Raw genomic sequence first — 12,261 nt, 5'->3', positions numbered from 1 at the left:
TTTGAAAAGAACAATTAACAAATCTCATTTTGCAACCGGAATTAATGATTTTCCACTGAACTTGAATAAGTTTTCCAGTGTTTCTTTCTTTGCTCTAAATAACCTTACAAATGTATCTTTTACAAAACACTTGAAATTCTAAATTATCGTTAAATCTCGAACTTCGTTTCTAAAAATGTTAAGTTAAACATGCAGCTTTGTTTGATCTTCTTCTCAAGGAAATATTTTTGACTTCATTGCAATCAAACAAATATTAACATGGTTCTCAGGTGCCAATGTCCTAACTTAATATGTTAATTTTTGTAACAGCTTTTTTACACGAATTTTCAAGCATTGACCATTCTTAAAAGCTGTTTAAGGTCTTGGATAACTTCATACGTGTATTAGTTGTTTTAGAATCACTTCTCGAGATTGAATTCAAACGAAATCCGGTCTCAAAATCAGCGAGGTATGACAATTTAGAAGTTTTTGTTTTTTTGTTTTTTTAAGTCTCTTAGTTATCTTCATCGTATTGAGATTCATACAAGACCACATGACAAGAACCGTTGGATAACTCACTGAGTAAGCTAGGAAATTGAAATTTTTGCTCGAACCAACGGGTTACGTTAAATATGCAGGACAACTTCAAGTCGTCAAAACGTTCGTCATTGCCGCTTACATCAGTCCCTTTCAGGACTAACCTCACTTGGACTATCCCTCTAAGGGATCAACTGGAAATTTCTCCTAGGCTCAAAATATTTGCTAAATTTCGAGAGTTTCCTGTAAGATTTATATCTTAAAAAGCAGAAACTGTGTCGAGAAAAGGGTAAGATAACATGGCGCGATGAAAGAAATGTCGCAACATCTGTTGATATCGAGAAAGATGTTTTTTGGGGACTCAGAATTTTTTCTTTGTCCCACGCTAGTGGCAAGACGAAAATGCGTCTTTCACTATTTCTTAACCGAGCTCAAAACTTGCCATCTCTCTTTTTCTATTTACAAATCTGTTGATATCGACAACTCTAATTCTCTCTCACAGGATGAAAAGGCGCATAGCAACGATCACGTTCATCATCTTGTCAACCATTTCTTTGACAAAAGGTAAGTCAGCCAGATAACGGCTTAAAAGTTGCAACTTAAGACTCGCTCTTGAATGCGGTCAAATGGTAGTAGTGTTCTTTTGGTGGGATTAAGCCAGTGTGTGAGAGAGCTTCCTGTCATTCAGTCTTGCCTGTTGTATGCTGGACTGTTCGAAATATCAAGTCCGTTTTCTGTTTGTGTTGGTGAGACACATGAAATAAATTTTGGTTTCAGTGATCACCATACGCTTAGGCGTTATTTTAAAACCCAAATCCAAACATATCTATGTAGGTTTGCTAGCGTCTAGTTTCATTCTACTTTTCGTACTGTCCAACGACTTCCGTTTTAGTTGGGTTGGGCCTGGATCGCCTTTGGTTCGCCTGCTGTTCATTCCATTTTTGTCAGCCAGAACTTTACTCCGGTTGCTAAGTAAGGGAAATACTACCTGTAGATCTAGACTCTGGTTTATCTCTGTAAATGTGATTTTAACCCTAAACGTTTTTTTGACCCTTTTCCTCTACGTATCAAGAAATGACCCATTGTTCCGGGTCAACTTTTCCAAACAAAAGTCCTGAGTAATTGGTAGTCCTGAGGGACTTTGGCCGAAGGGAGGCGGAAAAGCTCGTAACTGATCGAGAAAATTATCGGAGTGGAAATTTTGCTGCACTGGGGGAGTGGGTAGTGTAAATATGAATTAGTAAAATCAATCTCCATCGGTGTACCCAGGGGTAGACTTGACCCTCGTTTAGCGCATTGAGCCAAAGGTTCGCAAATTCAGAAATAATTAAATTTATCCGTATTGCAGTGACTAATTTAAACCACCTCTCTCTATATGTAAGTCAAGTCGCCTGGTTTTTACCAGTCAGTTTTTTCAACGTACAAATATATTTTTTGGTCTTACTACTGATGTTAAATGCAATCGAAAGTGACGGTTTTCTGTGGAGAGCCTCGAGGCGATTGAAGACCTTGTTTCTGGCGCACAGCTGTTTTCAAACGAGGCATTCATCGTTTTTAGAACCAGCATGTTTACCTAACACGAGGATCCTTCTTTGCAAAGGCGCCGAATTCGTGTAACTATATTGATGATACAAGATATACTGATCAAAGCAATGATTTCTAGTTTTTGCGAGAGCATGTATTTGAGTTATTTTCGTTTTCAATCAAACGCGTGGCAAGATGAGGGTGTGATATTTTTTCTCTCACAAGTCTCACAATGAAGAAGGTGCGAGTTTTTTTATTTATCATTTACAAAAAAAGCAGGTCCTGCTTAAAAGTAAGTCTCTCTTATTAAAAACTACCAGAGTTTTACAGCGGATTTTAACAATCTTTGTTAAAAGTAAGGAGCTGTCAACAGCTTCTCCAAATTTTTCGCAGAGAGCAGGCGCTGGCGCACAGCTGTTTACTAATGAGGTGCTGACTTTCTGGAATCAACAAGTCTACCTAAGAAGAGGATTCCTTCATTTAGGTACTTTGAGACTGCTTGAAGTTGAAGTGACCGTTCTACTTTTAAAAAAGGAAAAGCAGATCTTGCTCGTACAAGAATTTTCTAAAAACTGTTGTGACGCTTGCGACGAAAGAGGAAACTTCGAGGGGTGTCGCTATGCGTGTTTTCTAAGTGTCGCTGATGTGGGACTACTTTACCGATCGTAATGAAACCACGAAAACCAAGATGACTATTAACGGTGTTTATTTAGATCACGGTCACGATCACGATCGTACACTGAAATTGCAATAATATTATAACGAAAGCATGAATCTAATTGAATTGGTGCGAAAGGCATGAAAGAAACGCTTTACGTGCTTATGTCGATAACGCGATTAAAATAACAACAATCAACGTGAATTAACATAAACAAATCATAAAAGGCTAAATTAAAACTACTCGAGATTCAAAGATCGGCTACACGATGACCATTTGCGGCTGATTAACAGCCCAAAGACTAAAATGTGGGCGTTACTGTGTGAGCGTCTAGTTATTTCAAAATACTCCTTGATTTCAAGATAATTAGTTGTACTGTTGTACAACACAGTACATATGTGCGCTATCGCCCAAGGTAAAAAACTAAACTTAAACATATTGAAATAAAACTAACAAAATCACTTACATATCGGTCCCGCTTGTGCCAAAGGTTTGGAACGAAAGAACGAAGTTGCTGCTGTTCAAGGTGAAATCTTACGAAACTCTGGCTTATAGGGACGCTAATTTAGCTTTTATATGCGCGAGGTGACGCTAAAATATCCGATTACAAACCAATAGGGAAAAAGATAAACATTGTAACTACGATCGTAACTAGGCACACAAATTAAAGTAATTGACAATTGATCTAATCAAAAAAAAAAAAAAAGAGGCTGTTATTTGTTCGATATCCTTAACAACTGTCAAAACTGAATCTAGAAATGTTTTTAGAATGAAATACTGCTAAAAGCAAGTTTTTCGAGGTTTTGGCAGAGCGCGTTTGTTATCACTTTTTATTTGTTCCTTTTGTCTTTTACCTTGGGCGTGGCATCCAACGAAGGTGTGATTTTTTTCATCGCTTTAAGATGTGGCGAAGAAGGGCTAACACTCGAAACGTCAGCTTTTTTACTCTTTACGGTGGCCAATTTACATTTTCAACTCAGTTGTTAATACTTAATTACCACCTGTTTTTAATTTTGTCTAGTATTTTCAAAGCGCCTCAACGTTAAATTATCACGATAGGATTTCAATTGAGTTTTTTCCTTTTTGCTTTAGGAAATGTTGCACTTGTTTGTAGTTTTGAAAGTTAGTTCTCTAATTTAAAAAGGACTTTCATCAACCTGTCACGTAATTTTTAGTTTGAAAACTTGCTCTGGCCTCGAGGAAGTCTTTGAGCAAATACTGACGATTCGTGTCGGAATTTACTATGAATATTTGTACAGCTCCACCTTGCGCGAAAGCCACGATCACCATAATTCACGGACGTCAAGAAAACACAATACAAACGATCTGCTCAAACCTCAAGGGCTTCAGAGCTACAATACAAATTTAAGTTGACAATGAGGACAAACAGATTAAACAGAATGCGATGTAAATTTATGCTGATATGCCAAATACTAAAAATTTGTTGATAAATATTTTTAACATGACAGTTTTTTAATGAGTCGTCGACATTGTAGTTCAAATAAATGTATGTAAATTTATGACTATTTTTTTTCGCCATACACACTATCTTGAAATTTGCTTACGTCCTTTTCATATTACTCATAGTTTATTGAATTGTCGTCTGTCTTGTCTCACGCAACGTTAAATCAACACGTAATAATGGCTCGAAATTATTTGAAAAGTTGCTATTCTTGTAAAATCGTTCATTTTTCTTCCTACGGCTTTGTCACCACAAGTAAGACAAAAAGCACAACGTTTTCCGTCCTTATGATAAAATCATCCCGACAATTTGTGCACGATGAAACATTTAGCCGGCTTCACGCACTCCGTAGGAGTTTTAAAACATATTTTAGGCGCACTTTTACCAGAATAAACAATACATTTCCCCCCATTATTTAACATAGTAAATGTTTTGTTCAAGATGACAGACAAGACAGATACCAGAAGCTGTTTATGTCTTTCTATAAGACACCAAATGACTTCATTAATAAATCATCTCCTATATTTTTCCAGCTTGTCTAATTCTTCGGCGGAAGTTGCTCGAATTTTGAATTCAAGTTACACTTGAAATTGTTTAAGTTCTCATGATCATTAGGTGTGATATGCCACTGAAAAACAGCTCAGTAAAACGTCGGAAACATTGTGTGATTCACATTTCTAGTCATTAAGTCTCTATTGCTTACATATGCAATTGTATTAGTCTTAATGCACGGATGGTTTAATTTGAAAACTGTCAAACAATCTTTAGAACTTATGCATGGACGAACTTTTTTCAACAGTCGTTACCTATTTGTTTTGTATCTGAGGCGAAGAACTGAACATAAATTCAAGAAAAAGTTCCAGTGAAGAAGAGTGAAATTGTTTCAAAAAAAGCTTCAAGAGATGGGGTTTTGCCTAAGTTAAAGAGGCTTGCATTTTTCAGGGAACTTATTCAGCGTCGCTCTTAAGGCCCTGTTTACCATTCGAGTTGTTGTCTTTTAACTGTCGACTGGTCTCATTCACGTTTTCAACGACGTAGAGAGTACTTTATTTAGGCGGGCGATAAATTAAATCATGCTATTTTTTGCAATTACGTAGAGACCAAACTGTTCGAGTAAAGCTCCTGTGGACTTATTTTCTATCGATTACGACTCATCTTTCGTTAAATATGTTTTATTGGCGCCTTGAAACGAATTAAGTATGTGCATATGTATAATATGGAATTAACAATCAAGGGAATGCAAGACTAGAAATACAGAATAATGTAGTGAAACTTGTCTTCATCCTGAACTTTTCATCTTACACTTAACGAAGGGTAAATTAGGATTTGCATGGTTTTTACTTAAGCATTCATGAAATAATCAGTTCGGGAAGTTAAACGCTGACAACCATAGCAATACTGCTTCCGATGAAGGAAAACAACTCAAGGCCTCTCAGAAAGTGGCATTACATCGTCGTTTCATAATCGATAACAGAATCCTTGGAACCTTTTAGCCAGGAAACATTGCAGCATTTAGGTTTTTAAAATCATGTAGGAACATTAAGCAGCAGGCTCGTAGTACATCAAGGTGGTAAGACATCCAATAAATTTTATTCGTGCCTTGAATTATGCATTGCCTCTATTTCATTTTTTACGGTCTTTTTAAGGACAGGAGTCTATGAGGAAACGGTTGCTAGATCCTTTTTTCCTTATAACCTATACTTTTGGTGTGCTTTCTTGTAAAAAAAAAAAAAAAGAAAAAAAAAAGAGAAATTATAATTTCCGCGTAACTTAACCAGCCCAGGGAAAATGGAGGAAAATTAATACTGCCTTCATTTGCGGATTTTTGCCTATCTGATAACAGGAATTTAGGATAATTTTATGTCTCAATTCCGCGCTCAGATATTTCCTCATGATTTCAGCTGAGATAAAGGAGGTTAACACATAAAATGCTTGGGACAAGACAAATTTGAGTAAAGTTTTTAATTGTTTTTGTTGATGTCGCTGTTACCGCTGTTATATTTTTATATTAAGTTGAAACAAGAACAAAAATTGGTAGCATCGAGCATCACTTGTCTTTTGTAGAGAGCATTTTCGATATTATTTTAGGGAAGAGAACAAAAGCCATTAATAAAAGCTATACGCAAATTTTTCTCAAGTTCCTTTTCTATTTCATGATCGATAAGTCATAAAAAAAAAACTTTATTCTTCTTTATAAACCTTTTTCTCTTCCTTCATTATACAGGTCCTTGAAAATTCAGATTTTTTCTACTTGAGTTTACACGATCGCCTTTGGTTATTTAGACCGATTATCATAGAAAGAGGAAATTTATGCTAATTTCAATTGAGACAAGCCATCTTTTTTCTGGCATCACGCAACAGATTCATACATGGGGTGATGTATGAATAAATTCAGTATACATTGGAAATAGTAAACTTAGATTAAAAAATGTCAAACTCTATATTTCCCAAACCAGAAATATCGAAATAATCGGCAATTTAACGGTCGACAGATGCCACCTTCTATTGAGGTGAGTACCTTTAAACTAATCATTGAACATGTTTGTGCTAATAACTTTCTCTTAGACTTGCACAATACGCGATTTTAACTTTTGATAGACAAGCTATGTTTATGGACGAATATACGATAAAAAATTGCAACTATTCTTTGCCATTTCGGCTGCCCATGCACTAGAAGTGATTATCAACATTGTCTGTGTGCGTACAGCGTTTAAAGTCTGGTTAAACAGGTGTTCTTAGGCAATATTGCCTGATGCGTTATAGTTAAACAAATCCCTTAGAGACTGGGGCTCCACGCTGTGGTAGACCAAGCACACACCAGGGCAGGTGAGATCCAGATATAGAAACTTCTTTCCTTAGTGTAGAGGCAGTAAAATCATTGTGTTTTCGCTAAAAAATTGGGCTGCAATGGCCGTGACCATAAGCTGCACTTGCTAGGCTTGAAATTTTGACGACTGTGTCACTCCAACCAATCTATTAATAAAGTTTTCATTGTGAGACATACGTTCTAGGGTTGTTTAGTGCGATTGTAAAGGAACTGTTTGCGTCCGTCTGCGATGACGGACAGTGGGTTATTTTTCCTTTCATCAAAATGCTCCATTCAAATCTCCTTTCTTCTTTTCTTCAAAAAACTTTTTCTTCATTAAAAACCTTGTTTCTGGCGCACAGCTGTTTTCAAACGAGGCGCTCATCGTTTTAAGAACCAGCATGTTTACCTGACACGAGGATCCTTCTTTGCAAAGGCGCTGAATTCATGTAACTATGTTGATGATACAAGATATACTGATCAAAGCAATGATTTCTAGTTTTTGCGAGAGCATGTATTTGAGTTATTTTCGTTTTCAATCAAACGCGTGGCAAGATGAGGGTGTGATATTTTTTCTCTCACAAGTCTCACAATGAAGAAGGTGCGAGTTTTTTTAATTTATCTTTTGCAAAAAGGCAGGTCCTGTTTAAAAGTAAGTCTCTGTCATTAAAAACTATCAGATTTTTACAGCGTATTTTAACAATCTTTGTTAAAAGTAAGGAGCTGTCAACAGCTTCTCCAAATTTTCGTAGAGGGCAGGCGCTGACGCACAGCTGTTTTCTAACGAAGCGCTAACTTTCTGGAACCAACAAGTCTACCTAAGAAGAGGATTCCTGTTTTACAAAAGCACAGAATTCGTGCAACGATGTTGATGACACAAGATGTACTGATCGAGGAAATTATCTCTAGTTTTTGAGAGGACATCTATTTTGAGTTATTCTCGTTTTCAGTCAAACGCGCGGCAAGACGAAAGTGTGATATTTTACTCACAAGTCACACAATGGAGAAGTTACGAATTTTTTGCTTTTCGTTTGTTCTATATTCTCTTTCGGAGAAAAAAAAAGCAGGTCTTGCTTGAGCTTACATAGTTTTACGACGGATTGAAACAGTCTTTATGAAAATTATAAAGCTATCAACAGTTTTCCCAAATATTCCCTTTGTAGAAAGCGGACCTTGGGACTTTATGTTTGTTCTCAATCAACCGAGGCGGCATTTAACGAATCAAGGGGTGTGATTTTTTTCGCGTGTTAAGTTTTTGCTGGGCTTATGCATTTACGCTACGGTAAGCAAATTATGGGAGGCGATTGCACAGCGCTTTATGCAAACTAAGAAAATAGGATAACTTTCGTAGCGCGAAATTGGATTGCCCTAAAATTTTGTAGATGAATCTGACAGCATCAGTGATGTGATTGAATAGACGTAACCTGTTGAGCAAAAAAAAAAGGAAGAAACTAGAAGAACATGACTATGCGAAAAAAATCTCACCTCCTGCTATCACACAAAAGGATGACTAGGTATCGGTTTGTGTAAACACAAAAAAATTGTGGTAGGAGATTATTCAGTTTTTCTTGCTTACGAAGCGCGAAATTTAAATATACTCGGATTACACAGTCGAGTCGAATGGGAGAAATTGACGAGCGTGTGCGACTATTTCCACTCGCCATTGTTTTTTTAACTCCTTTCGTTGAATTGAAATACGGAAAGAGAAAGATACCCGTAAAACTACATTAATTAACGACGCACGAGGCTTCGGACTTTATTACCAGGTTTAAATCATACGCTAGAGGAAGGAGAATATGAACCTTTTTGTGCACATCAGGAACAAAATCTCATTCACGCAGCGCGAAATTTAAATACCCGCACGTTAAACAATCGAGCAAATGACGATAGTCTTCTACATGATTCAACGGCGTGGTAGGCTTCGGACGTTAATACCGGTTACACATGCTCTCAGCACTTTTGTATCGCACAGTGAGCCTCTAATTGAATATATCTTTCGCCAGTTTGAGCAATGTAAAGGAAAAAACGGTGACATTTCTTTACTTCAGATACGAAAGCTACAGTCGCCCCACCATCCACCCCACCGTGACTATTTGCATCCTAAAAAATCTACCATAATCACCCCCACGGGGAGGATTTGTCGTATCATCAGTTTTGCCGATGGTTTAAATCTGCCGCTCGTATGATAATCGGAAATTTGAAAAATCCCGCGTGTATTTTAAAGCTGTTTCCGCCATTGTTCCAAAGTAGCCATATACGGTCATTGTTAATCGTTAAACAAAGCCTGCTCAACTTTCAGCTGATCCGCTTTTCTTGATACGAAGAGGTAATCAACATAAAGTAGCTCATCACTTCCAAAAGATCATACCGAAAACAGGCAAATTTATAAACTTATCGGCAGAAGGATGTCATCCAATCTGCGAACAAAAGCGACTTTTTTGCCGTTTTGCATCGAGAAAACAAGAAAGCCTTCAAAACATTCATTTTCTTTTTCGAGAAAAAAAAACGCTGCTCTCTTGGGTCGGTTGTGATGTTGATATGACAGTTAGCAACAACAATTTCTCTATCTAACATGATATTAATAACGACTTTTATGGTGGCTAGTAGAAAAAAAAAACTCGTCAGTTTGTAAGAGTTAACCCTTTTACCCCTAGAAGTGATTAACATGTAACCTCTCCCTATAGTACCCATACATTATCCGGTAAACAGGTAATGAGAATACTCAAACTTATCAGTTAGAAGTTGTTATCTTGATGAAAAACAACATTCTCGTAACTAGGGTAATTTAGTATCATCATCTGAGTTGATAACGTAAATTGGCCACCGTAGAGAGTTTAAAAGCTGACTGTAACTGACTCCAGGCGCGATTACCGCAAGTTCAGAATTAAAAGTAAAGGACGTCAAAGCACTGATCAAGAGCACTGGACTTCGTGTTGATTTGCAATGATTTATCTTTATTACAATATGTCAATGCTTAAAACTGTCAAACTAAAATACAAATAAAAATATCTAGTCCATTCTACGCGAAAGGACAAAGACGAACAATAATTGGATGTGATAAAAACACGAACACACGAAACGGCAAAACAACTAAACTAGAAATAAAACCGACGAAATGAAACTAAGAAAGGTAAAAAACCCATGCTTACCGATTGTCTTCTCTGTACGCCTGATTAGTTATAAACGCAGGATCCAAAAACTTCGCAATAAACGTATTAAACTTCGCAAACGCAAAAACACAGACCATGCACACAGACGACTAGTAAAGACGCACGAGGTTCTGAAATACGATCGGACGGAAACGTCACTAATATCTAACCTAGACAGTTACCCTGTCGTTTCGAGCGTTAGCCCAGTTCGTCGGAACGATTGGGCCAACACTCGAAACGTCAGCTTTTAAACTCTTTACGGTGGCCAATTTACGTTATCAGTTCGGTTGATAATACTTAATTACCTTATTATACTCTCCCACAAACGCAGCACCACAGTTTCTTTAGAAACTTACCCCCTTTAATCTCGTAACTAATTTACAAAGAAATGTGTAGGAACTAGAAGGGAGAATTTACATTCAGATCTTGAGAGTTAAAGGGTTGATGAACTAGACTGCGCGCTTTTCAGTTCGATCGTCCCATTTCAGGTGCGTGCGTGACGTCACAAGATGTGGCAATGTTGTTCGACACTTCAACAAGTATAACAGAGGAGGGATTTTGGTCGATGAAAAGCTTTGCAACTTTTATGATACAGCTGATGGAATTGGGATCAACGAAAACTCGTGTGTGTCTCGTAAAGTTCCCAATGAGACCAACACTGGTGTCTAGTTTCACCAAATTTTCTTCCACGGATGACATCGAGTCTGCTATTGGCTCAATTGTTTACGGAGATGGAGACACGGGTACGTTTACCCTAAGCGGTCTAAACCTTTTATACCCTAACACTAACATGCATATTCTTCATACTGCTCTGTATACTTTCAGTGCTGACGAGGGGAATTTGTCTAACAATAGAGAGCCACCATAACTGGTGATCGTTTCCTCTATTCTCGTGACGTAATGTTTGATTCAGGGGTGATATTGTGAGGAGAAATTAGAAGCTGGTCACTCTTATGGGTCAAGGGCTAAGCAAAAGGTAAAGGGTTAAAGTCACAATCGATGCATCCCAGTGGCTGAGAAAGTGCCGCGAATTTTCTTGAACAATCACACAACGTTACGTAAGAACACCGTATCCATCGCGGAAAGTGAAACTGAGATATTACATTCAGGGTTTTTTTTTTTTAATTTCACGGTATATTTTCAGACGTTGAAGAGGGTTTGAGGGTAGCAGCAGATGAACTGTTTTGGGAGGAGAGTGGTACGAAGCCGGAAGAATCCAAGATCCTGATTGTATTTTCAGATGGTGGCTTTGGAGGTTTCTACTTGGTGAGTCTTTTCTGACAAATATATCAAATAACACTCCCCTCCGAGACAACTCCGTGAAGTGTTTGTGGAGTTTTTGGTCCTCATAGCTGTCTCCTCTGGTATACCAGTTCTTCATAGGACAACTCGGTAGGTTATGGTAGACCGAAAGGACTAGCATTTTCGTCGCGGGTTGAGGAGCCAAAGTGTCTATATAAAGGAAAGTTGTCCCGATTAACAGGGTTACATCATCTGCTCTGGTAAGACAATTATCCGCGCACAAGCGGGAACATTAATCAGTCCGCGTATGGATGTCAAAGTGGCGCGGGTCTTTTCCATCAATGAACCTCTGGGAACACATCGCAGTGCCCTTAGTTGACTCCAAGCGCGGGAAAAGGCACGTAAAACTTTGCTAGTTCAATTCTGGTCGGTTATACAAATAGTGCGCGTTTTTTCTAATCGACCAATGAGCGCTGAGGAAGCTTCTCTTCTTTTACTACATTCAATCCTTTTTTTTCACTCCAACCCTTAGGATCCCAGGATAAATGCAACACACGTGATCACAGTTGCAAGCGGTCCAGTAATTCACAGAGATCAGCTCGAGTCACTTGTTAAAGATCCGGAAAAAGACTTCTTTAACATTGCTGATGATTCGGCCAAAAGAGTGGTACAACGAATAAATGAGTTGACCCAAAAGGACTGCAACGAGGGATGATTGAGCCTCACTTTCCAAGGAAGAGGAGGATTGTAGTTTTTAATGATTGAACAGATTGCTGTAAAAGATCTGAATTGTAAAAAGGGTACACGAGAGTATCTTGGTGCCACCTGTGTTTTTTGGCACTTTTTGGGGGGGGGGGGAGGGGGGGAGATAAAGGAGGTTGGGGCAAGTCTAACCTAGTAAAGA

The 12,261-nt window shown here is 37.9% G+C and overlaps 1 protein-coding gene across 1 annotated transcript; it reads left to right on the top strand.

The window, feature by feature from the left end:
• The first annotated feature begins 309 nt into the window (after positions 1-309).
• On the top strand, positions 310-12,123 carry LOC113678834 (von Willebrand factor A domain-containing protein 1). Its single transcript, XM_027195745.2, has 5 exons — positions 310-448; positions 1,019-1,080; positions 10,604-10,858; positions 11,260-11,381; positions 11,890-12,123. The coding sequence occupies exons 2-5, from the start codon at positions 1,020-1,022 to the stop codon at positions 12,070-12,072; spliced, it is 621 nt and encodes a 206-aa protein (XP_027051546.2). The 5' UTR covers positions 310-448; position 1,019; the 3' UTR covers positions 12,073-12,123.
• Positions 12,124-12,261: the final 138 nt, after the last annotated feature.

The sequence above is a fragment of the Pocillopora damicornis genome, chromosome 8 (genome assembly GCF_964200805.1).
Source record: "Pocillopora damicornis chromosome 8, jaPocDami1.2, whole genome shotgun sequence".
NCBI classification, from domain to species: Eukaryota; Metazoa; Cnidaria; class Anthozoa; order Scleractinia; family Pocilloporidae; genus Pocillopora; species Pocillopora damicornis.
This window is presented reverse-complemented; position numbering and strand designations above follow the sequence as displayed.

Coding starts and splice junctions, on each gene's coding strand:
- LOC113678834 (XM_027195745.2), top strand. CDS start 1,020: ATGAAAAGGCGCATAGCAACGATCACGTTCATCATCTTGTCAACCATT. Junction 10,859..11,259: donor TTACGGAGATGGAGACACGG/GTACGTTTACCC, acceptor GTATATTTTCAG/ACGTTGAAGAGGGTTTGAGG. Junction 11,382..11,889: donor GCTTTGGAGGTTTCTACTTG/GTGAGTCTTTTC, acceptor TCCAACCCTTAG/GATCCCAGGATAAATGCAAC.